This window comes from Rissa tridactyla, chromosome 5 (genome assembly GCF_028500815.1).
Source record: "Rissa tridactyla isolate bRisTri1 chromosome 5, bRisTri1.patW.cur.20221130, whole genome shotgun sequence".
Lineage (NCBI taxonomy): Eukaryota > Metazoa > Chordata > Aves > Charadriiformes > Laridae > Rissa > Rissa tridactyla.
Window position 1 is genome coordinate 79,818,715 of NC_071470.1, and position 25,990 is coordinate 79,844,704.

General features: G+C 39.8%; 1 protein-coding gene across 7 annotated transcripts in view; it reads left to right on the forward strand.

Moving 5' to 3' along the window:
* Positions 1–23,727, forward strand: part of LOC128910454 (bifunctional heparan sulfate N-deacetylase/N-sulfotransferase 3) — a 112,784-nt gene extending 89,057 nt beyond the window's left edge. For 6 of the 7 annotated variants that reach the window (XM_054203668.1, XM_054203669.1, XM_054203671.1 and 3 more), the window contains 8 exons: positions 6,596–6,778; positions 8,794–8,890; positions 9,752–9,875; positions 13,011–13,185; positions 14,100–14,270; positions 17,569–17,678; positions 18,312–18,414; positions 19,632–23,727. In XM_054203668.1, coding sequence (XP_054059643.1) covers positions 6,596–6,778; positions 8,794–8,890; positions 9,752–9,875; positions 13,011–13,185; positions 14,100–14,270; positions 17,569–17,678; positions 18,312–18,414; positions 19,632–19,751 — 1,083 coding nt within the window. In that variant the 3' untranslated portion in view covers positions 19,752–23,727. Of the gene's footprint in view, positions 1–6,595; positions 6,779–8,793; positions 8,891–9,751; positions 9,876–13,010; positions 13,186–14,099; positions 14,271–17,568; positions 17,679–18,311; positions 18,415–19,631 lie in introns of those variants that run through there. The other variant, XM_054203673.1, reaches the window with a different exon arrangement.
* The last annotated feature ends 2,263 nt before the right edge of the window (positions 23,728–25,990 follow it).

A 25,990-nucleotide genomic window follows, 5' to 3' on the forward strand; every position in this document is an offset into this window, starting at 1 on the left:
GGGGCTGGTTCACTTCGGCAGGCTTGGCCCGCGTTATGCGTGAGCGAGAAAGGCAGCAGTTTCATCTCTTCCCTGTCCTCTCATGCACGTTTTAGAAACTCTTGGGAACCCCAACAATACTTTGGGGAGTTGCCATGTATTGGGGCAGGGGGAAGTCAGTTTTGCCTAGCATTTTGGTTGACTGCAAAATACAAGTATTCCTTGCCTTCTTATAAGTTCTTCAGAACCCACCCAGAAAAGCCAGAGTCTGGTATTTTGTGGATGGAATAGACAAAATAAGAAACAACCCTAAATGAATAGGCAACATGGAAAAGATGGGATTCGCTATCTAATTCGAGGTGATTCCTTGTAATGGTGTACAATAAATGCATTGAAATAGTGGGCAATAAGAAAACTTTTCCCTCCTTCAGAATTCTCAACTGGAGAGCCCTGTACAAGTGGCTTACCGCTATTAGTGAAGCCAGTCTTTTGAACGGTATTGCCAGTTGGGAAACTGAGTCACAAGGGCGGTGAGCAATTTACAGAGAAAGGCAAAAAAAGTTTGTGCAACAGCTGAAAATAAACTCAGGTTTCCCGACTGTCAGATTAATAATTCAGAACTGCACCAAATACGTAATTCTGTTTGATCTTATAAATCTTCCCTGGCTCCATTATGTTTATAGTGGAGACACTGCTATGTAAATCAAATTCAAGCAGTTGGCTTGCCGTCTTTGCAAGTGGACGGATCAATGGCAGCTGTGAAACAGCCTCCGAACAAAAAAGGGAGTTGCAAGCTGGAATCTCTCTCCGGTGGAATTGAACACAGCTTTTCTGGTAGCATACAGGTCTAAAAGGAATATCTTTCAACTATTAAAAATACATATTTGAACATAGACTGCAATCTAATTCATTATTCTATCGCTTTGTTAGTCTAATGGAGCAAAACCAGCTGTTACTGAGTCTCTGAATACATGAAACAAAACTCTTCTGAGTAGCACGGAGACAATATCAGAACTGCAAACAGAGTGTGCACAATGCCAAATTAATTGGAATATAGGCGTTCTGAGAGTTAGACGTACTCTTGTGGCCTGTAAACATTTGTTCAGTAGCTAAAATATCAGCAATATACTAAATTGGTAATGCATCTGCTTCTAGTGCCTAGCAGCGATTGCCTAATTAATTGTCAATCATAATTTAACTTCATCTTAAAGTGTTGTGCTTACCTTCATTAAGTTGGGAGGCCTCAATGCTGCTTTTTAGTGTTTTTGCACAAACTGGAGGGTGACACAGTGCCCGTGACAAAACTATCTTGATGGCTGGTTCAATAGTACGAATTTATTCAAGTTGGATTGCCTGCAATAGATTTATATATGGTAAAAAAATGAAAGACGTGCCCAGTTCGTAAGAAATGGTTATTAGCAATATTTTCTTATGCCAACTCTTCTAGTTCCGGATTTGACATGCCAAAATACTAAATCTGTTTAACAACATCAATGTCCCTGCAAGTCTGAGTCCTCCCTCCACTTCCCCGATGCTTTCCAAAGGGGGTCCCGCTGACCTCTGAGAGAGTCTTCTCTCTGCTCTTGGTTACGCTCTGATCCTGACAGCTTAGTGCAGAGGTCTCCAGACTGGGGTGTGTGCGCCTCAGGGGGTGCGCAAGACGATCCGTTTGGGTGTGGGAAGAAAATACTGGAACTTCAGCGTTAGAAGTACATAATTTATAAATGACTATCCATACATTGGGGGTGCATGCTCAAAAAACTTTTGCTGATAGGTGTGCACGATCAAAAAAGTGCGGAGACCACTGGCTTAGTGGGCTACTATTCTACGGGCTTTTTACTGTTCTAGAGACTTTTGTGCTTAATTTGTTTCACTCTGTGGTAGGCATTGCCACTTCTTTTCTTTCCTGCATTATTACTGCAACCAAAACCAAATCAAAGTCCTCCTGATGCGATACACCATTAAGGGAGGTATAAACAGGAAAGGAGTATGAAAAAGAATAATAGTGAGTTGTAAGTGCGCCCTATTCATCTGCAAAATGATTGTGTAAAATAGGGTTTGAATATGAAGCAAGGTACATTTTGCTTATCAGGATATATGGAAAGGAGTGGGAATGTCTGCAGAGTGCCAGACACAGATAGATCCCCTCTGTTGTTTTCTATCAGAGCAGCTAGTCTTGCTCAACGTAAATCATTTCTCTCCCAAGGTAGAGAATACCAGGAAGCTTGGTAAGGTAAAAACAAACAAACAAAAATGTCTTTCCCACTATCCTTAAATGGTTCTTCTCATCCCTGTCTTTCCAAAAATAAGAGACCCCTTGACTCCAGGGGGAAGAAGCCAGGAACGCAAACATGGCACAAGCCAGCAGCCGTAAGAGGGGCTTCCTGCGCTTGGGAATGAAAGGGTAATGCCGTTCCTTTGGGAGACGGGCACCGCTGGTTTTGTCAGGAAAACAACAACTGCTATCAGGACTGTAGAAGCTTAGTTAGTGGTATCCTTATTGTATAATTTTAATAGGTGCAGCATCCTAATGCTGTTGATTTTGTAGTAATGAATATTTTTTTTAAATATCCACCCTGACAAAATAACATCCATTGCTAGAACCTGGGTAACTTGTTGCTTGCTTTTTTTTTTCATTTTGTGTAAATTGTTTGTCAAGCATCTATTGTTTTCTCTGTTCTTGATGCATAAATTAGATCATGCTGGTTCATCTTTTCCTGATACATGTGATTTAATAGCAATCTCAGTCTCAACTCTAATTTGTTGACCTAGAAGCTATTGCCTCTAATTGGGAAATGTTGTAGTAAGGAAATATGCAGCCCAGAATGAGCATTCAAAAAGATAAAAGCTGTTTCTCCAGAGTGCTTGTCCTCATTTCCCTCCATCTCTGCAGTACTAGTCAGAATCCCAAAGAAAACCAGGGATTGGGAAGGAGAGCAAAACAGAAACAGCCCTCTGGCTTTTCATTGTGGGGAAGGAGGAGTGCAGAAACGGTGAGGAGAAGGTGAAAGGAGCGGGTCATAGAGCTGCCTGTAAGGCTCTGTGAGAAGGCCGAGTAAAGCACCTTTGCTGCTCCGGTCAAAGATGTGTGGGAGCGAGAAAGGAGCTGCTGCCCAGAGGCCAGATTTAGTCCTAAGCCATCGTTTTAAAAATTGTCTGCATTCCATTTCAGTCCCCTCGTGAAAGATATTAAATCCTGTGGAGAGTATGCATTGAAGTGCGACCAAGATGATAGTTTGTTTATGAGGAACAGCTAAAAAGGGTGATCCTTCTTGCACTGAGATGAAGAAAATGCGTAGATGCCCTGAAAGAAATTACTTTAGAAGAGGGCTGGGAATAATAAAATCAAATAAGCTCTTTTTAACTAAAAGGGAGGCTAAAATGCTTGTTAGAGTAAATATAAATCCATTCACAGCTGCTCCCCTTCGGAAGAAGGAGTAAAGGAATATAGGAATCTCTACTTAATATTTTATAGCATTTCCCAGAGGTGCAAGATTATTGAATAAATAGTGTTATTTACTAGATCTAGTCTTCTGAGAAGCCCACAAAGGATTCCTTTTATGTCTCCTGATCAGTGGTTTTAAGAGAATAAATCTTTAATAACATGGCATGCTAGCTATTAGCTGGCACAGAAAGACTAATCGTTCTTATTAGTTAGAACTTGTTTGCGGGAAACAGAATGTGGTATGATACAACAAAACAAAGCATCATAACTCAACATGGAAGGCAAAATTCCAGAATAACTCAGTGTGGAAGGTAACTACGTTTTGTCTTGGTGTGAGACTGCACACCTGCAAATGGAAGGGGAATGATACCAGTGTCTGTCCTTCCACACAGCTTGGTGGGAAAGCAGGGCAGCAACACACCGTCCCCTGCAACTGGGCCAGCGCCAAGGTGAAATCCCTCAAAATGGCACTTGGGTATCATTTTCTCCTTGTAGCCAGGGAAACAGGAGGATCAGCTTATGCATCTCTCCCAGTGCCATGGCTGCGTAGCATTTGTCGGCAAACTCGTGGGAACGCCCCAAGAGGAGGAGAGCGCAGCTGGCACGTTGGCATCACGTTCTGCAGGCACCTCTCCTAGGGATCCCTGGGGCGCAAAGCGGTCCAAGATCATCCTCGGAGCAGTGGGAATGCAGCCATTGCAGCCTCACGCTCCTGTTCGTTACACCAGCTGCTAGCTTAGCCTGTAAAGACATTTGCAGCTGAAAGGAACACTACGTAGGTCTCGGGTCAGATCAGGTGGATTAGGCCCTGGATCAGCAACGTTTCTTTATTCTATGAAGCACAGGATTGTAGTTTGCTGATTTTACACGGTAGCGGTAGTGATTTTACTGGGAATTTGTTTGTACAGTATCAACAGGAGGGGAAATACTTTTGTTCAGATTTTCCTGGAAGACAGTTTCAACCGATCTGTAATATTTTTGATGCCATTTAGAAGTAAAGGAGACCTTTTCTACAACGTCACGTTGTATATTAGATCATGTATTTGGTTACGCTAAGTATGAACTTCTTTACAAGATTTAGCCATTCATGTTTTCAGCCAGTATTTGATCATCTTTCTTTTTGTGGTAAATAATTAACCATAAAGTATTTGCCATTAAAAAAAAAAAAAAACAACAAAACAAACTGTAAAATAGGAACTAAGGTCTCTGATATATTTTTCCCCTTCATTGACAATTTCATATTTTGGAAATTATTTATGATTATATGTCCGATCAATTTTTCAGCCTCCACTCTGACATTCTTAAAATTACAGTGATATTCCCTTCAGGGAAAGAATAATACGTATTTTCCCCAAACCAGCAATCTTTTCAAGTTCTCTTGCTTTTTATTGCAGTTGTTGGCAGGTGAGGAGTTGCCAGGAGGTGGACTGACATTATAAATGTCAGAGGTCAACCCACGTGTAGGAAAGAAAGAGCCTGTCAAGAAAACAAGTTAACCTTTTTTATGGAAACCCTCTGATTGTATCTTAGTTGAGAACAACGTAGTCCTGCGGCTGGTCTGTTCCCGCTTCGCGAGCTGAAATAAAAGAGGAAACTTGAAAAGGTTATACGTTTGGCAAAATTCTTATTATTGGTTGTCTAAAGGGGGAAGTTGTGTTGGTTTTTTTCAGTCTCAGTCCTATCTGAAAAGAAAGATTGTATCCTTACAATTTAGCAGTGTGTATCTTCTGATTTTTCTTGACTCAGACAAACTGAAGCCCTCGGCTTACTTCATAAGCCAAGAGGTGTCACCAAATGTCACTATTGATGAAAAACATTCCCTGTGTACTGCAAGTACTCAGTAGTGTTACAGTTAGGTGTTCAAAAATAGCAGTTCAATAGCTTTGAACGTTTTCTATCAAAGGAAGACGGTGTTTTAAATACTCTGAAACAAAAGAATAAAGCCGTAGATGCAAATTTTTTCATTCTTTTCGTTTTCCTTTTTTAAATGGAAGGCTGGTATTCTTTTACAAAATATTAACTTCAGTTCCTGAACTAATTTCAGAATGAGGGCCGTGATAAGCCTTTTTCTTTTTGAAGTGGCTTACATCAAGTTCTACTTTAAATAGAAATTGCCCATTCATGGCGTTAGCAGATTTATTTATAAAAAGTCATATTTCTAATTTTCTAAGTGGAAATTAGTCTGGAGAGTTTATATTAAGAGCGCTCTTCTATTTTAAAAAACACTTCAAAAAACCTCCAGTGCTAGAGCGGCAAGGGTTTGCAGGTTTTAGCGTAAGAGCAGACTGTTTCATCAGTGAAAAATTACTTTGAAAATGGATCATTTTGCAAAAGGGAGGTTTCGGTCCTCAGCCCATCATCAGTCCCTGGGAGACCATCTTTGCCATACGTGCGTCCCAAGACGCCCTTCCTGTGAGAAACCGCCGCGGCAGACGTTGCTTCCAGTGGGGATGTGAGAGTGCAGTTGGACCCAGGGATGTAGCGGGGAGGATTTATCTGAGTAAGGCGTTAGAAGAGCACAATGCAAGCGGCCTTACAACTGATGGGATATTATTAACCTTTTTTTTATTTCTGTTTGGGAGTATTCTGTGCACAATTATGTGAAAGTACTCAGTCAGGTTTCAGATTTCTTGTTTGTTTCTGTGTACGATTCGACTCTCTGCCCGGTGCTTGCAGAATAGCTTTGTAGAAGAGATGAGCTACTTAACCTATAAAAGGAGCAACAAGATTTAAATAACAGCAATAGAGGTCACCTCTCCTCTTGGTCTCTGACTTCTTCGCTCTTCCACAAAAGCAAAATTCACATTTTTAATATTGCATTTGTATCCCACTTGAAGTAAACCTGTGGGCGTTATTTTTGCTGTATTCTTCATTCAGTAAATTTATGTAAAGATTACATAAATATTGTACAACCCCAGAGTAGGATTGCATATCCTAGTTCACAGAGCTCATAGTACCTCTTCCACAATTTTCTTTGTTGATTGCGCTGAGATGACTCGAGAAGAAGGATGTAATTCAATGAAGAGCAAGAACAGTGAGATCAACGTGAATGTGATCAAAGTCTTGCAGCTCTAAATAGGAGCAAAATGCAAATTAAATTTTCATTTTCTGTGGTTATGCTGCCATCTACTGATACAAAGAGTCGATGTCTCTCTATTTTGTTTCCTAAAGATTAGCATCTTCATGACACATTTGTCTAATTATGGAAACGACCGCCTGGGGCTGTACACCTTTGTGAATCTGGCCAACTTTGTTCATACCTGGACAAACCTGAAACTGCAGACTCTTCCTCCGGTTCAGCTGGCTCACAAGTATTTTGACCTGTTCCCTGAGCAAAAGGACCCTCTCTGGCAGGTAGGCAGGCTTGCCGATGTACAGCTCAGAAAAAAATCGTCTCGATGGTGGGTTTTGTGAAGTTTTTTGTTTTGATTTCCTGTAGAGAGAAGTAGTAATATTTTTGGATTTACTAGTTGGTTCCATAAAACAGCTTACTGAGGCTTCAGTGTATGTGATTTTCTTTTTTTCCCTGTCACTTGAATCTCCATAGAAATGTTGTGAAATTAAGATGTGTAATTAAAATTATCTTTAATTCCTTTTATCTGTGACTTTACTTGCTTTTGGAAAAGTGGAAAGTGCAGGAAAGGCATGTGTTATTTCTCTTCCCCTTTTGGAACGAACAGGAATGAAGCGTTTGACAGAGAGACGCATACGCATATTTTAGCGATTGGCCATTTAAGAAATAAACTTTTTTCCAAGTGTGTGAAGGCATCCAAAAAGAGAAAAGAGCATTAAGACCATGGCTACCTTAATGCTAAAACTGGCGAGCCAAGTAGAGGTAGATCAGCTAGATTAGAAAGTTATTCCCAAACGGCTGAGAGCTGCCCAAGCAATAAGTTTACCAGCGCTTAGTACACTGATGTTATCAACGCTGTTGCTTGATTATCCCACTCTCGTAAGTGAGAAAATTGAAAATATCAGGAACGTGAAGACCTGCTAAGGCTTAAGCCTGCAGTGACCTTGCGGTTGACACGTCTTCAGCCCCTCACCCAGCAGCGCTAAGAGCACAGTCCCTAAAGAGAAACTGCTGCACCAAGCGCTGGCCGCCCTCGTGTTCTTTGGGCACACCCTGGCGACAGTTCAGCCAATTCAGTGGGAAGTCTGAGCACTGTAGGTACATATGTCCCTATAGTGATACTATACATCCCAAATACCATCCTTTTGAGGTGACTTGGTAGAAATATTCTAAGGAGCAAATTTTGCTAAACCTAACATTAACAGTGTCTTTAAGCTTGCTTACTCAAATGTTTTCTAGCATTAGATACTGAATTGCCAACTTAGAATCTGAGTATGAGGTTGCAAATTTGGACTAAAAGATACATACTGAAATTCATGCTGTTATTGAATAAAACATTGGGAGACGGGGGAAAAATGTCAAGAATTTTGCGTAATGTTAAGAGAGGATGAATTTAAGAAATGGAAAATACCCTGTAGCCAAATGACTTGAAAAATTAGAATTAACTTAGAAAAGAGATTTGTAACAGTGACCAACATATACTGAATGTGGTGTCTCTTGTCTGTAATGCACGTGAATCTGAATACAGTTACATTTTTTAAGCCTAGAAGATTGATAATTACCTTCATCGTGGTGCAGTACTGCCAAACAAGTGTCAAAAACTGTCTGCACGTAGTGTTTCTAAAACAAATTTAAACTTCTGCAGTTGTAAAGAGGCACACGAAAAAGCAGGATTCAGTATTATGTACTGATTTGAACTGGAGGATCAGATTATGTACTTGTGAATGGAAATCTTTAAATTAGAACTAATTTACTCTTTTGGTTTAAAGACGACAGCATGTATAGGGTGGTAGCTGTTACAATAATGTAAAAAAAAAAAAAAAGTAATTGGATAACTCATTAGTCTTCCTAACTTCTATGTAATTGATAATTGGTTTTGAATTATTCCCACATCTCAAGTATGTGGGATCAGATGTGCCTTTGGCATAAGTTCGCTGAATATACTGACATTTCGTAGGAGAAATGACCTTGTCCTAAGGTCTGTTGGACAGCTGGGGCAACTATATACATGGAGAATGAAAACCACATTTCTTCAACATACTTGTCTCATTTGAAAAAAAAAACAACCCAACACTTGAGATACGGTTTCCGGCCTGGTTACATTGTGAATACCTTTCTGAATCACTGAAATAGTTCCTTAATACGTAACGTGGATTTCTGCCATAAGGAAAAATAATATTTTCTCGTAAGCATATTTGTACTTTGGTGAAAAATTGGTAATTTATATGAAGATAATTTGAGAAGCTTATCAGGTGTGATTACGGATGCAGTTCTTAGTTGTTCCTCTCCGTTTTAGAATCCCTGTGATGACAAACGGCACAGAGATATCTGGTCTAAAGAAAAAACCTGTGATCGATTACCAAAGTTCTTGGTTGTAGGACCCCAAAAAACTGGTGAGATTTTACTTTATTTCAACAAGATAGGCTATGTGTACGTTCAAATAATTATACCGATTAATCACTTTCTACTCAGATTGCTCTGTAGAGATCTTGATCATCTAATAGCATTTTTTTATTTTCAGTTATCCAACTATAGCTCAGTAATGTTAGTTACAGCAACAGACGGTACGCAATGAAAATGCAGGGTTCAGGTGCGTGTCGGATGTTTTTGGCTCTGTGTCAAAATGAGTAACACTTTGATAAAGAGATCAACAAGATAGACAAGGTCTTGTCAAAGCGGGAGGAGGAAAGGACAGCCGTTTTTCAAATGGTGTAGATTCTTAACTGCAGGTTCTTGTGTGTCCTGCAAGCGCCTGATTTATAGAAGCTTGTAACTTCACGGCGTTTATTTCAAGTCAAGGAGTTCCTAATGGACAGTTTGAATTCCAAGGTTGCAGTAGTATATAAATTAACCTAATGGTTGATTATTTTTTTTCTGTAATCAGAAAATTGCGTATGTGCTTCCTTTCATCTTCACCAATCCCCAGTAACTACCGAGTGCAAGATTTTTAAATCATTTTTGTGACAGTCTCATAAAAAAAAAAATAATTACTTTTAAAACCACAGTTATTAAAAGCGTGTAAAACAGATTTCAGCATTGGCACTCCAATTTCTATGTTAACTGTTTTCAGTTCTTTAAATGTCTTCAATTTAAAATCACAGAAAGCACAGATTTGTAAGTGACATAAATTAGCATCCCCTCACTGAAATTAAATGAAATAAAGCTGGTTTAGTCCACCTGTGGGTATGACCCCCTCAAAAAATGTGTACATGTGTGTATCTTTTTTTAATCTTGGACTTTTATCCTATTTGCAGGTACCACAGCCTTGTATTTGTTCCTGATCATGCATCCTTCCATCATTAGTAACTCCCCCAGCCCAAAAACCTTTGAGGAGGTACAGTTCTTTAATAGAAATAACTACCACAGGGGGATTGATTGGTAAGATGGGTTATTAGTATAAATATAAAAGTCTATATATTGTGAACAATACAAAAATGACATTACTGTTGGTAATGGTAACTGCTTATATAGAGAGAGGGATAAAAAAATAACCTTCACTGTCTTTCTAAAATGATAAATAAATGCAAGTGAATAAAAATCTTCCTGCAGAATATCATAAATGCACTAACTTTTGTGAGGATTTCTCGTAAATATCTGTATATTAATATATGCAAAACAGTAACAAAATATGTATTTCTGATTACACATGCCTTTGAAATTGGGACAATAATGGTTGCTAGTTTAATATATGGAAGCAAAAATTACGTTCTTGTTGGAAATCTTATTTCTTAAGAGAAAAAAGGTAATATCAGGGAGGGGCGTGTTTCCCTTTAAATGGGATTTAGAAATAGCAATCAGGTAACAGAGTGACAGGGAAAGCCCCTCAAAATGTTTTTCAAAGATCAGGTAATTAGGATAACCGTAGTGTCTCTGTAGGGTTCGTAAGTGGTGCTAAAAAAGAGTACGTGTCACTGCTGCTATGTGCGCTACGGCGACTGGGGGATCACTGGACGTGGCTGCACCCAGAAGGTCGTTCTTGATTTCTCTGACTTTCAGAAGTGCTGCAGTATAAAGCAGTACAAGATGAAAAGCGGTAACATGCTGTAGTGGATGGGGAGCACCAGTAAAAGATTATTGATATTTTTTCTTGTTTCTTTTTTGCCCCCCAGTTTAAGGGAAAATAGTTTTCTTGCCTTTGACTTTGTATTCATCCGTAAAATTAACAGGGTGAACAGTGTTATACGGTCTTAGTGCAGATACGCTGGACCTAATTTCTTTTTAAGTCACTTAGTTTTTACGGAGTTATAATTGTTGCAGCAGATTCTCATTACAAAGTGTGGTGAGTCCGACAGTTATTACAAACAGAGGGATGTCAGCTGAATGACTGGGAATTAGAAAGCTGACTCCTTGCTGTGGAAACTTTTGAAGTCAGAGAAGATGACGCGCAAACGAGGTATAGCGGGTCCACGCTGATGGAGACAGCCTAAGTACAGTGAGCCAGTTCTTCCACAAAATCAATATTTTCATGTTGTTAGAAGACTGCTTTGCTGCTTCTCTCATTCCTCCTGCCATATCCTCTTCCCTGACGTGCAGATACAACTTGTCTGCTAGAGCTGTGCCAGATTACCTTCATCTAAACACAGCACTGGTGCGTAAACCTCCCAGTGGTCAGCCTGTATATACAGGTCCATCCTTTTGAGGTTCTGCCTCTACGGCACCCATTTGGTGCTGGTTTGTACCCCTGCGCTACAGGCCCCGCTCACCCCTGCCAGGTTTTCACAGTTAAGTCTTGGATACTCAGAACTACCCGTTGGTGTAGTTGCTTGACTCTTAGATTTGCATTCTGTCTGCCAGACGAATCTCTCAGACCTTCAGTCTGATAGTGTATTTTAATGCTGACGTGTAATGAGCTTACCAAATGGTAATTAGATACAAGGTCTCCCCTCATTAGTCCATTAATTGGCTAGGATTCTTTCAAGACAAGAGTATTCACAAGTAACAATCGTGTCAATTTCTTTTATGGTTGTGGATACAGCTTTTTCCCAGAGCTGACTCTGACTTAGTCTTTGTCCAGGCTTACGTTTAGACCAGGGCTAACTACAGAAGCAGGAAAGGGTTCTTTCAGCCCTTAATAGGGCAGTGCAGCCTTTCGTTCTGTTCGGTTGTCCTCTTATTTCAGCTTTTTTACGTGCAGTATGCAAATTTGTAGCAGAATTTTTGAATGCAGCTTTGAGCATGTTACGCAGGGACCTGCCCATCCGTCAGCCCTTCGCATGACGTCATTTAGGTCTTTGATACAAGGCAATCTACCAGCTGCTACTCTTAAGACCTTGAATGAATCTACAACTATTACTCCTCATCTCATGCATAGAAAATTGTCGTCTGAAGGCCAGCCAGCTTCTATTGCACAATTCTGATGACAGGTATCCATTCGTGTGCCAAAGAGGCACAAAACAGCAACTTGACGATGTCGGCTTATGTATACATAAAAGTCGCTCACAAGAATTAACTTCTCAGAATCGGGTGTCACAGAGTTCAGTTTCTTTAAACCACTGTAGATTCCTTCCTTTTCTCTAAGTACCTTGTAATCGGTGCCTCCGTGCTCATCATTATCTTGTGAGATCCGTGTCCTGAAGGAAACTGCACGTGCACCAGACAGTTCCATCCTACCGAGTCTTCTGGCCTTGACTGCAATGGTCACAATTTCAAAGCCAACAAGAGCACCTCATTTGCATTAGAGGTAGCTCACTTCTATGAATAGAACAAGGTCTAAGCACTGGAAGAAATGTCAGTCCCTGAGCATGATCTTCAGAAGAGTTTGGTTTAAATGACATTAATTTTATCAATGTAGAGTTTAACTGAAAAATCAAGACCAACATTTCCCATTTATTCTTTTCCCCAACAATAACGAAAAGTGGTCTGAGGGCCATGGATAAAGAAGGCTGTATGTAACATAGAATTCTGCTGGAAATTAACTGCAACTTCATAAGGGATGAGGAAAGTTCACAAAACTAGAAGTAATACAACCCACGTTGCCACAAAAATGTGACTCATAGAACAATAAGTGAAAGATGCTGTTGCTGCTTAGAAGCCTTTCACCTGATGAAGCTGTGGGGGATTTTTTCAGTGCATCTTCCCCACATAAACAAGCTCTTTTCTCTTTCGAGTAAAAGCGATTCTGATATTGAGTATCTTTTTCTTACGGTATTGCACTGTAATTAATGTCAGCAAAAGGCCAAATTTGGAAAACTCATTTTCTGCTTTTGACATTGATAGGAGTTTTTTTTCTGACTGAAAAGTGAGAATTCGCTAATTTTAAGAAGTTACATGAATGTCATAAGGTTTTCATCCAGTTACCAAAAAATAGCTGCAATGTCTAATTATATGTAGTGAGAAGAAGAAAGCTAGAACCAAGTAAAATATGATCAAAACTATAATGTAAACATCTGTTTGTTTTTATTTGGCAATTAGGCTATTATTTTAATTGATTATTCTAGAATAAAATATACTTAACAGATTTGTCAACCTTTGTGTGACTTTTAAGTAATTCGGAGAATGATGTTGCTTTCCTAGGTACATGGATTTCTTTCCCACTCCTTCTAATGTCACAACTGACTTCCTCTTTGAGAAAAGCGCCAACTATTTCCATTCTGAGGAAGCTCCCAAGCGAGCTGCTTCCCTCATCCCCAAGGCCAAGATCATCACCATCCTCATCGACCCATCCGATCGGGCGTACTCCTGGTATCAGGTATGCACTTTGAAGAACACGGGCAGGCGCAAATCAAGGTTTCCACCTTGAATCCTCTGTGTATGTCCTTTCAGTATCTATGTATATAAAGGGGTTGGATAATACAGGCTTTCATTTGTCAGTCAGTGCACCATATGTGGGCTGAGGTATCTGTCAGTGTAAACCTGAAAATCTTTCAAGGGTTTAAATACCACAAACCACCTCTTAAAAAGCCATTGCAAAATACAAAATAGATTAGGAAATTTTTGTTCTTCTGGTCTGCAGACTTGAGCAGGACTTTGGCAAAATAAAGGTATTATAAAAAAATAAAGATATTGGAAAAATAGATATATTTTGTAAAGTATAAAATTCCTAAGACCAAAGAGAAAAAAGTTCTTAGAACTTCTGTGACATATTTTTTGGTGAGAAGTAATCATAGCCCTGAGTCTGATCGCATAGGTTACCCTGCTTTGGACAGGAGGCTTGACCAGAAACTGGCTGAGATCCTTTCTGACCTGCGTTATCTAATGATCCTCACAAATACCCCTGTTCAGATTTGCTTTTCTGAGTATTTACCTAGTGTAAGATAGAAAAAGAAAATATGAAAATACTAGAAGCAGAGCTTCTTCGTCTTTGTGTTTATTATGCCCGATTCATTTGTACAAAACCTGCCACTCAGTTTATTGAAAGTAAACATTTATGTATTCTGCTTTGTCTAGCTTCTGATTTCTTTTGAAACAAACGATATTTATTGATACAAACAAAGTTTATCCCGACATTTTCAATTAATTAATACAGATGAGGACTTCTTAACTTTAAGTCACTTTTAATGTAAATAATCACTCTTGCTCAGGTCAGTAAGAACAACCAGTTTTGTCTTTATTTTTCCAACTTTTGTGGTGTGCAAAGTTCCAGCAATGTAACTTCTTTTACAGCATCAGCGATCACATGAAGATCCTGCAGCTCTAAAATTCAGCTTCTATCAGGTGATCACAGCTGGACCTCGAGCCCCATCTGAGCTTAGAGCTCTCCAAAAGAGATGCCTAGCACCTGGATGGTATGCTACCCATATTGAAAGATGGCTAACTTACTTCCCACCTTATCAGGTGAATAAAACTGTGACTTGACACCCTCATCTTTATATATATAATATCCTAAAAGATTACCTTTCTAGAAGTCTTGTCTACTGAATGCTGATCCTCAGGGATATCCTAGATATACTAGAGCGTGTTGTGAGACATTGATTGTGATTCTTCATAGCCATCTGAAGAATCAGTTGGTTGACGTTGCATTGTCATGTCTTAGCACCTTACAGCTGGGAGCTTCTTCTGCAAAACAAATCATAACAATAGTCTGGAAGCCCGAAGAAACGTCACTGCTGCTCGTTGAACTCTCTTGTACCCTGAACTGCCTTTAACTTCCAGCTAGTTTTCATTTGCTCATGCTTTCATCACTCTTTGTCAGTAATGTTGAGGAAGAGAGAACCAGGCAGGGAGTGCTTTGTGGTCTCTTTAATATCAGATGGTCCATCAGGGTTCCCAAAGGAAAACCAGAAGGAAAATAAAGGGAAGCTGCTCAATAATACTTCTGTCTACTCTGAGTGGTAGCAAGTATCAACAAGCATCAAGGGATGTCAGCTGGGATATTGCCCTCCCTGCACGGGTTTAGAAGAGTTTTGGTGTCTGAACACTTCGAGGTGTAAAAATTATCTTTTCCATCTGAAATGGGGATTACCACGTGGAAATGGATGTGACCATGTAGGTTTCATAAGCAACCTGAAAACTGGATCTCCCCGCAAGCTTCTGTTGGCATATAACATAGAAATCATTAGCCACCTTGTGGCCCTGTGTAAGATCAAGCCTCAAAAGACGCATGTCCTGAGCAAGACCGGGCAGACAATACCACACGATGAGTATCTCCTTGGTAGATTTATTTCAGGAATGGATTTTTTTTGACATTAGCAGTATGCCTGGCAATGCTCCCCACCCAACATTTAAAAATTACTTTAGTTGAGGGAGGTTGGCTGCAATCTGAACCTTCTGTTTATCCAGGACTCGCTTAGCTGAGACAAGTTGGCTGGAGTCTGCACCTTCTGTTTTCCCAGAGTGTGCCAAGGAAGCTCTGATGCATCTAGTTGGTGTTATTCTCCACATAGTGTCTTTTGGGCCAGCCTTGCAGACTTCATGAGATACACAATACAAAAAGAGCTCTCACCCAGACTAGCTAAGGCTATCTGTAATTTTTCATGCTATATAAATTTGGGGTTCTCTACACGCGTGACTGAATTGAAGTTTTCATGTCCATTATGAAGTCAGTGGGCATACAGTAAGTGGTAGAAGTAGGAATAGTTAAGGTTTCCCTTTTCATTAGAAAAGTGGTAACAGCACATTTGTCTTACGTGGTAAGAATTTGCAACTCTCAAAGTACTTTGCAAATTTGGGGTTCAGATGTTTAGAATTTTGATTGACTTATTATCTCGTAAGTCATACAAAAAGTCCTCTTTTGTCTGGCAACCAAGACAGATCTCTTAAGTTAATTTCCCACCTATAACTCATTGCTTCGATGCAGTCATACAGAAGAAAAGAGGACCTAGCATGACAAACTCCCTCATGAGCCCGAAAGGTATGCTCGTGCACCAGCCCCATAGGACATCAAGCTGATTTTGCAGCAGCCATCGTTAAATGTCCAGTCTGAAGCTGAAGGACTCAGGCTATTTCTAAGCTGTTCTCTTCTCCAAACTGTCTTTCTTGCTCCTCTCCCACCATGGTGACTTTTGGACACCAAGTAACTCATGTATAGTGGGAGAGCAGGGATTTAAACAATCTCTTCATCTGTCAGCAATATGACACTAAAGTGATCAGTACGCTGTAGAGTGACTCGAAATACTTCATTGGTAGTATTTTCATTATATATGAAGCTATCTACTTTGTAAAAATGACACTATTTATTTTTTCCACCTGACCAACAAATGAAATGCCTTAGATTTTGAGGAATTTTGTGAAATTACATCTTCCCGAGATCAGGATATGAATCAATCAGTACAAGTAAGGAAAAATTTTGCCTCATTTCCTTACAACCTCCCTAAAGAGGGAGCGTTTTTTGTTACCTGCTCCCTGGGAATTTAAGGAATTGGAATGAATTTCCACTGGTAAAACTTCTTCTTACATGTCTCTTTTGCGGTGGCAAAAGTGGGAATGGCACAGATACTTCTCTCTACATGTATTTTTAATAGTGAAGGAAAAAGCCCTCAATCCTTTTCATTCAGATGGAAATATCCCCCATTTGGGATGTTTTTTGACCTTGGTGCTATGAAGCACGTAAGACCTATTTTCAAAGCTAATGTCTTAGGAAAGCAGAGGGTTCATTTTTGGACTCAAGCAGTCATCATGCATCTGATTGCAAAGACTTCTGAAATGAGCTACTGCTTTCTGAACAGCCTGATACTTCCACTAATCCCCATCTCTAAATCTACATGCTATATGTGGGTAATTCCAAAGACCGATCTTTCAAAAGAAAAGACGCTTTCTCACTTTTGATTATGCTCTGAAACCTCATAGTCTCGCAAACCTTAAGTTTCATCCAGTCCTGGAAGCAATTTGGGACCTTGCTTCTCTTCCAACAGTCACAAAGACCCAAACTTGCCGCACCATCGGTGGGTCATTTGGGCACGATACCACATCTAATAAAATTCTCAGGTCTGTTTCCACGAAGATTCACCTCCAGGTAAAAGAGTGGCCCTGGCTAAGTAGCCTACTGTGAGTGTGTATATGGTCAAGCAGTTGAAAAGAAGAAAAAGAGATTACCTACCAGCTCCTGGCTTGCTTAGAGACGTGTTGCACATTCTGTGTCTATCTGCATCCCTGCCTTAAGGTCCTCGTAACATCTGCCTTTATTCAAATTCTCAGAGAAGTTTTTTTTCCACACGGTGATGTATTGTTGTATGGGTTTAGAAGTAAGGCATTTCACCTAACACCTACCTTCTGGTGTCTGTCTTTCTGGTCGTTTCCAGTGACAAGCTTTTAAACATTGCTGTAACATACGCGTGCACTTGTTTGTGTCTATGGGAATTATAGGTTATTTCTCTAGACATTAATACCTTTTTTTCTTGGCTAGAGAAACCTCACTTGGTTTCCTGACGACATTTCTTATCTTTCTAGATCCTTCGCTGCTATTTCTCTGTTGTCAGAGCAGCTTCCAATTTAATATCTTTTCAGATTTAACTAACATGCCATTTACCCTGCTCCCAGGTCATTAATGATGATGACAATTAAAACTGAATCAGTTATCATTCTCTGGGGCAGTACTCTCCATGTAATGAATGAGTTTGACAGAGGTGGAATTTTCAGTTTGAAGCTCGAAATAATGGCTTTTAAATTAAACTTCCATTTATTTTATTTGTTGTAGTTGCTAATTATTGATGGACAGCAGCTAAGAACAGATCCATCTACCGTAATGGATGAAGTACAGAAATTTCTGGGAGTCTCTCCTCATTATAATTACTCTGAAGCCCTGACGTGAGTTAATTTAATCATCATTTTCACATGTTCCTGCATGCCTAAAATACCAGTTAGTCTGCAAGTAAGCTTACTGCAAGATAAAGCCTCTCGAACTTCTCCTTTGAGCTGTCAGTGGGATGTATTCTTCAATGTCTGCAAAGAACACATTTCAGGGTTAGATTTTCTGTGAATCATCCCCTGAGCCACTCAATGTGGAGCTTGGCTGTTACAGAAGCAGACGTCTGACAAACAGGCAAAATAAGCATTGCTTTATGAGAACTGCATATGAATTTGGGATGAATTGAAAGGAGTTTTATTTCCGTAAGCGCAACATGGAATGCTGGCCTGCATAAACAGAAAGGAAAAAGAATTAGTTTCTCTTTATTTTTGACATTAGCTGCAAGACAGATTCACTGGTATCAGCCAGGAATGTAACGTCCCCTCTGTACATCATAAATACAAATCCTGTGGATTCTGACAGTTAGATTTGGTTAAAATATGTTTGTTAAAATAGTAACAAATTAAAGTTGTGAACAAATGAAGTTAAAATATGACTGATAACCTTAGGTTTACTCTTTTGAGTCTAACTTGGGAGATGGATCCTCCTTGCAGTAATCTCACAGCCTTTACTCTGCAAAATATTTGTTTCAGGTTCGATTCACATAAAGGTTTCTGGTGTCAGCTCCTGGAAGAAGGAAAAACAAAGTGTCTTGGCAAGAGCAAAGGTAGAAAATACCCTCCTATGGATTCTGAGGTAAGCCATTATCCTCATTGGCATTATACAGGGATTCAGTTGCCACAGATGGGACACCACACAGGCAAAATCATGAGAAGGGAGAGAATACAAAATGAAGTAGACGGTAATTATTTTACTACCTTTCCCTACAAATTAAACATTTAAGATAGCTGTGGGATGCACGGACTTTTTCAATTCTTTATTTCAAATGTGAAGAGTTTAAGTCATTTGAAAAAACAACTTTTAAAACTTGGCACCTCTTAGAAAAATAAACTTGGCACCCCTGAAATTCCCTGGTAAAATTCAGTGGGAAACCTCTCCCCATTGCCTAAGTGACATAAGCAGCAGAGGGCCCACAGTGCATGTTTTTTTTCTCAGTCATGATCAAACGCGTGTGTTTGTGTCTGGTCCCTTGTCTTTGAGAGTACTTAGGTTATGACAAGTAATGCAAACTCTCATATAATCCAGTTTTAAGAGAGGTTCTGTTTCTATGAACGTTACAAATACTTTCCCCAGACAAATGCTCAAATGAAGAAATTTCCTTCAGATCAAATGCTGCAGCCTGTACGCAAGGGCAGTTTAGTCTCCCATTCTAGCCCTAACTTGTGTTTATTCTGTCCCGTATTCCCATTTCATTTAGCCTGACTAAGATGCAAATCAAAATTACAGTTTGAACAGCAGTAAGTACTAATGTGGCAAGTAAGCCAGGATTTTTTTTCTCAGAGTACTTAAATTATAAGTAACTTTATATCAATAGAATCATCCTGATATAAAATCATTGGGTGAGAAGGCTTTTGGCTAGAGATAAGACAGAACTGTGTTTGTTTATTGTTGTATTTTTCAACTCTAAATACTTCTGAAAATGGGGTTACTAATGGATACGTGCCTACATGCAAAGATATTTTAGAAGCTTTGGTTTCAATGTCACTGCAGTAAATTTAAAGTAACCGCATACATTTCAGCGCGATTCTTAGTTTACGTGACTACCTGAGAGTAGATCATTGACTTTAGTGTTCATTTTAGACAACCTTTGTTTCTCTTGAAATTGCCTTTTACAGTTCAGCTCCTAACTGAAGAGCTTAACCTTGCATGCAGTAGGTAGCATAAAACTATATAAATTGCGTAAGAGAAAGTAAAGTTTTGACACGGGTAAAACAAACTTTGCAACCTACAATTCACAGCAACTGCAGTACAGCATTTTATTAAATAAAAATATCTCCTTTTGTATCCATCAGTGCAGGGCTTTTCTGTCAAGCTACTACAGAGATCACAATGTGGAACTGTCAAAACTGCTACACAAACTGGGACAACCCCTGCCATCGTGGCTGAGACAGGAGCTACAGAAAGTAAGATAGCACTGGAAAAAGGCTTTTTGAAATCTCTCTTCCACACTTCGGTCATCATACCTAAAGTCTCCGGTATCTACCAGAAGGTCTTGTAAGATATACCTCTTCAAAAAAAGATAGAGATTATTTCCATATGCTGGCATGTGGATTGTGAAAATACATGAGTTTCTTAGAGCTCCGGTGGGCCAAATCTTTCTCATAAACGTTTCTGGGCCTGTGGACTTGTGGGCTACTGTGCACATATGTGGAAATTATTTGCAACTGGTGTAAGCTTCAGAGATACATGACCTGTCCAATTTCACAGTAAATATTTACATTTTTATATATCAGTTTGTGTCTCGTATAGGTTTTGTAGCCCATTGTTAGACCAGTGACAGTTTTTCTTACTATTTGATTATTGTCTTGCATAAAATCAGAAAACTTAATGTAGCACAAAATTCCAAGTGTACTTCTGCCTTTGGAATCAGCTTGCTAATACCCAAAATATATACTAACAAAGGTGAGAAGTACGGTTATCATACATGATTTAGCTGTGCACAGCAACAAAACACGTGGAGCAAAATCTGGAAGCCACAGGCAAAAGCAGTGTAGAAAAAACACACACACACACAAAAACCCCATTACATATTATTATAGCCCGTAACAAGAAACACAGTGTGGTAAGGGCCTTTGTCCATAATTACTATGTCTGATTTTGTACTGACTGAAATGGCAAAATAGCCGTTGTGTGAACAGAAATTTAATTGGACACGTAAAGCACAAAAGTTGCAGTATAATTCTGCTGAGCAGTGTTACACTTCAGCAGTTGTGAACCAAACTGAAGCAGTGCGATGAGCAGGCTTTCACCCCTGGCTTCTATGGGCAGCCAGATCTGGATACTGCACTCTGGGCTTACGTTGCTGTGAATCGGGAGTGATTCCACTGAAATTAATTAAAAACTCATAAAAAGCAGAAACGGATTGCCTTAATTTGCACCACAATTTTTTCCTTAATTTATTTGCCTTCGGTCTATGCTTTGTGTATTCCGAGATCCCTCAACCTGATCAAAATTGTAGCAACTTTCAGTAACCTTCAGTTTACATCAACTGCAAAAATCTAGCAGATTTCCAGGTTAAAATACTGGTTTTAGTTCCAGACTTCTAAAACATTGTTGGTATTAAATATTGGGAAAAAAATAAACACAATGTGTAAACGTGGTAGAAAATTACTCTCTAATCATGGAAATCGCAAATATCCAGCCTTACGCTTATGTGATACATTTCAATGATACATCTCACAATGCATCAGTTTAGATGTGAGATAAAGTTTAATTAATAGTACTTAAAAGTCAAGAAAGATCAACGAAGGCTTCAGCTGGGTATGGCTTTAATGCTTCTCCACTGAACTTTGGCTCTGAGTGTTTCTAAAGGCATGAAGAGGCAGTGAAAACAAGAGAGAACTACAGGACTAAATGCAATGCTTTTTACAGTAGCTCTATAATGTTATCATAATTTGTTTTAGGATGAATAGTTAAAAATATGCATCAAATGGTGGAAAAACTTTATATGTCTCAGTGCTGTTTTACGACATTTATGTAATCATATAATTTAAATTCCAAGGTAATGGAATGGAAACCAGTTCTGTTATTCCCTAAGTAGAAAAAACAGATGTTGAGATCCTTACTGTACCTCTAACTGGTATTCTTTATTATTTATTGATTTTGTCTATGTAATACGTGGTTTTGATAGGCCTGTAAAGAAAAAATCTAGACAAATTTGCTGTATATAAAAATATTCTTTACGCAGCACATTTTTGCTAAGGGAGTATGCATGATTAATGATGAGGACCTACTAGAGTAGACATTTTTTAAGATGAACATCTTTATTATTTATTAGACAGAATGAGAATTTTCATTTCACTTTAAATATTCACTGTCATACAGATTTGTCCCAAAAGCTGACTTGTCTTAAAATACTTCTTATTTGATAAAAGAAACACTCTGGATTCTGAACATCCGTAAAAGCAAATACTCTGCATGCTATGGACAGCTCATGCATCCTGCAAGCATCTATATGGATTTGTTACAACTGAATTGAATAACTGGAGAAAATACCCGGGGTTTTCATCCTGGCGTGATTGGTTTTACCCTTGATATAACCTGATGTAATATCACTCAAACATTTTTCAAAAAATCCCCAGGGATCACACGAAGCTCCTGTTTTGTGCACTGCTGCCTCAGTTACTCCATGTTCTTCAGTGCAGCAATTATAAAATAGAAGAAAACAGGAAAAACCTTGTGCGCTATCGAGTGCCTGAAGCTTTCATGGTGAGAGGACCCTCTGCACACAAATTGAGTGCCTCCTACCTGGAGGAGGAATGGCCTTCAGCCAGATCCATAGTTCATTCTTTTCAAGAGCTCCCTTTCTGCCTTCTTTCTCTGGGAAATCAAGGCCCCACAGAACGACAGTGAGTGGGCAAAGGAGAGAGTGGCGACGGGGACATGCACATCAGTTGCGTCGTCCCTCCAGAAATTTTACAGCAGCCAAGGTGACATGTCTCAGATCTGTGGAGTACTGTGAAGTCCTCTCTGAGGCATGGTAAGGAGCCCCCTACAACTGGTGGTCTGGTAAAACAGCCCAACTGCAGTCGCCATGTGGCACTGGGAGGATAAGCCCCCCCACATGCACGGCCTTGGCCTTGGGTGGACTAGGCTTGATTTGGCAGCTAAACTCTAAGCCCAGCCTTCAGGAAGGGCACAGTGACTCTCGGGTTCTGATGAGGAACTCATATGGTCCCAGTGCCCTTCCTAAGGGAGTGAACTGGGAACAAAACGAATGAGTTCCTAGGGAAATCTGGATTCCTGGGGAAACTGCCTGAGTCGATGCTGTGAACAAGGTAGCGTCTCCTGGAACTGTGCACCTGAAAGGGCGTGATCTAGAATCTGCCTAAGTCCGAGCGGCTGTTGAGATGCAGCTGTTAAGCACTAGCGTCTTTAGAAAAGGTGCTGCGGGCTTAGCTGCTTGTACGCCAGGCACCAAAGCAGTGGAGAAGTTAACGGCGAACTGCTGGTGCTTCCTGCAGTTCGGGATTTCTCATGTTTGCTTATTACTTGTTTATACAACGATGGTATTGAAGCCATTTTTAATTTTTTTTTTTTCTGCAGAACTATTCTATTTAAACACGTTCTTACGTTTAACGGGAGACTTTATAAAACAGAATGACTTTTAGTGTGCAGTCAGCTTGGTGAAGAATGAGGAGCCTGAGCAAAGCGTGCAGACAGCAGGTAGATGTGTTATTCCCCAAATCATAGGATGCACATGAGTACAGCTGAGTAAGCAAGTCGTGCAACAGGAATTACCTGACAAAGTTTGACCTCTTCTATTCACAGCTTACCTACAGTGTTAGTTTCCAGAAATAGGCTGTCAGTGTTAACACTCTAAAATATACTGATTCATTACAACGAATTTATATTTGCTAGTCAAAGTCAGATATTTTATAGTGGTTGGTGCCACAGCCACGGTTTCTGTTCCCCTAGTAAATAACTGCACAAGCAATTTCTTTAACAAATGCTTGTTTATGTGAGCTTTACCTTTATTTTCATAAATACGATTCTGAAATTTGCTTTCTGCTGACATCCATGCCATTAAAAATCAATGTGTGATTATGAGCGTAAAGTGACCGTTAGGGGGGGTGTAAAGACGGAGCCTAATATGAAATCAATTAGTTATTTGAGCAAACATTCTGAAAATACTGTGATATTTTCCCAGTTCCATTTGTGCAGAAAGAATTAAGTTTCAATGATTTGCAGACTATCTTGTACAGAATATCCTTTTTCATTGCTTAAAAATGTGAAACTTCCTCAGGAAGAAATTAAATAGATATTTCAGTGTTTATAGATGTAATACTCTTGTCATTCACATTGAATGAAAATTGCTGGAAACATTTTTCTCAAAGTTTTTTAAAATAAAAAATAGATATTATTCTGATAGTGGCATGGTATCTGAAGTGCAACAATAAACTCTGATAAGAAAATGTAGTGCTGTGTGGAAGTGATTTTTGTGTTCACAAAAGTTGTCCTTTTCCAGGTTTGTTAGCAGCTATTGCAGCTTGACACTGAGCTACAACACAGTCCAGGAGCAGGGGAGCAGCAGGAAATGTTTTCAGAAATGAAAAATATTGCGTACTCTCTCTGTGAGTGAATATCGCTGCTTTATGCAGCTGCTCGTTTTACTGCTTTTCCTTCCCGCTTACTTTTTATTTCTTGTGCCAGAAATTGCTAATGTGTTGTAGAAACCCTTCCAGAGCTTGCTATTTTTAAGATAACAAGCAGACTTTATTCAAATTACTTGCCTTGGGGATTCAATAGTTGTGCCAATGCATCAGCCCACACAGACATGAGAAAACCTTTTGTAGGAGAAACCTCTAAAGATGATATGAGTGTCCAAAGGAGAATTCACTGTTACCAACAAATTCAGCACAGAATAGAAAAGTATACTATCTGGCTGGGCAAAAGCTGAGATAGAATCATCTCTATAGAGATGTAGAAGACAGGAAACCTGTGTTAACAAAATACGTTGTTCATTACTGAGAAATGATGCAACCTGTATTTAGAAGTCTAAGCTTCTTTTGTGATACCCCTCTCTATAATCTCTTAGGAATAACAAAAGTGGAACAGCGAAGTAATAACAGAAAGGTACTAAGCAAAGGGAAAAGATCCTTGCCTGACCTCTCTCTCCAATTTATCTGCTTTCATTTAATGTTTCTTTTCAGTTCTTCCAATCCCAAAATTCTTAGAGCTCAAAGGCACAAGGCACCTTTTTGTCTCTGTGGACCACATGGATGAAGAAAACACAACAGTCAGTTATCAAAGGACAAATCACAGGACCAGGAAAGTAATTAACAGCTGAAACCAGGGGCTAGGGAAACGTGAATGGAGCAGGAATTTAGACAAATCAAGGGGGGTACATTTGAAAAGCATATAGTGAGCTTGACTCTCACCACTCTGTTTTCTGTCAGGTTGCTTCTTTCTTTCTTTTTTAATACAGTATTTTCTTTCTTTGTTTCCCCTTTTCTGCTCTGAACCTCTCTTTCTCTTGAGAAATTCAGATGGGAAATAAGGCTCCTGTACTTTTAATTGCTGAAATGTCTGTCTGCCTAGGAGAGCCCACTATCGGAGCTGTTGCAAAAGGTATGACACAGAAATAGCCTACTTCAACAGTGACATAGGCCTTGGTTCGGGATTACTACTTTAAATCCTATCACCTGTGTTATGCAGATCAGAAAAATGGGCCTTTTTTGGCTGAAAAGAAATCTTACCGTTGTCTCCTCAGTTATCTCAAGACTGTCTGTCCTATTACGTCTCCCAGTAAAGCTCCTTTCTTCAGCTAAATTCTGAAGAGATTTACTTGCGTACAAAAAAAAAGCCCAAACAAAAACAAAACAGAAAATACTTTTTTGCATAACTTTGTATACAGACACAGTACATACATTTTAGTTACAGAACTCTGGAAGGACGATATTGTGAGCTAAAGGCCAGCTCTTCTATGCAGGTGACAAGAGTGGAAATAAAATTCCTGAACACGAACGGTGCAAGGTCGGAACAGCTGAGACTTAGCCGATGGCGCGGGTGGGACCGGCGGCAGGGCTGCAGTTCGTCTCCGCACTTTTCTACAATCCTTGCAGCAGTTTCTTGATTTCACAGTGCTGCCCGATAGTCATAAATTTGAAGCAGCGTCACCATTGTCTGAAAACGACGAAAAACACCCAACAGCTATGCCTTAAATAATTTCCTATCTTTTTCAGAGGAAAAAAAGGTAATGAATATGGATACTAAAATACGAGCCGGAAGGCAGCTTCCTGCGCTGCACCCGTCATGGCTTCCAGCCTCTTCAAGAACCTCCCTGACAATTCAAATACAAAGTCCTCTGTAGCTGACTGAGCCAGCGTTTCAGTCCCCTGGTGTGTCAGTTGCCTGGCATCTGGCCTGCAAAGGCCAAAATCGCCTGCCTCATCCTTCCAGCGCGCCCGTGCACAGAATACGAGCTCACCTTTGAGGTGAGGAGCCGCCTGTGCCCGGCCTTTAAAAAACTGCCCTTCCCTGCACTGAAGGGACTGTAAAAATGCTTACATTTGGATGCTGTGGTGTAAAAGGCGTGGTAATTGGGGGAGCTTTAGGCTTGACGTGAGGAACCGCGTCTTTACCGAGAGGGTGGTCGGTGGCCGCACCAGCCGGAACGCCCGGTCCCGAACCCGTGGACCCGCGACCGCTG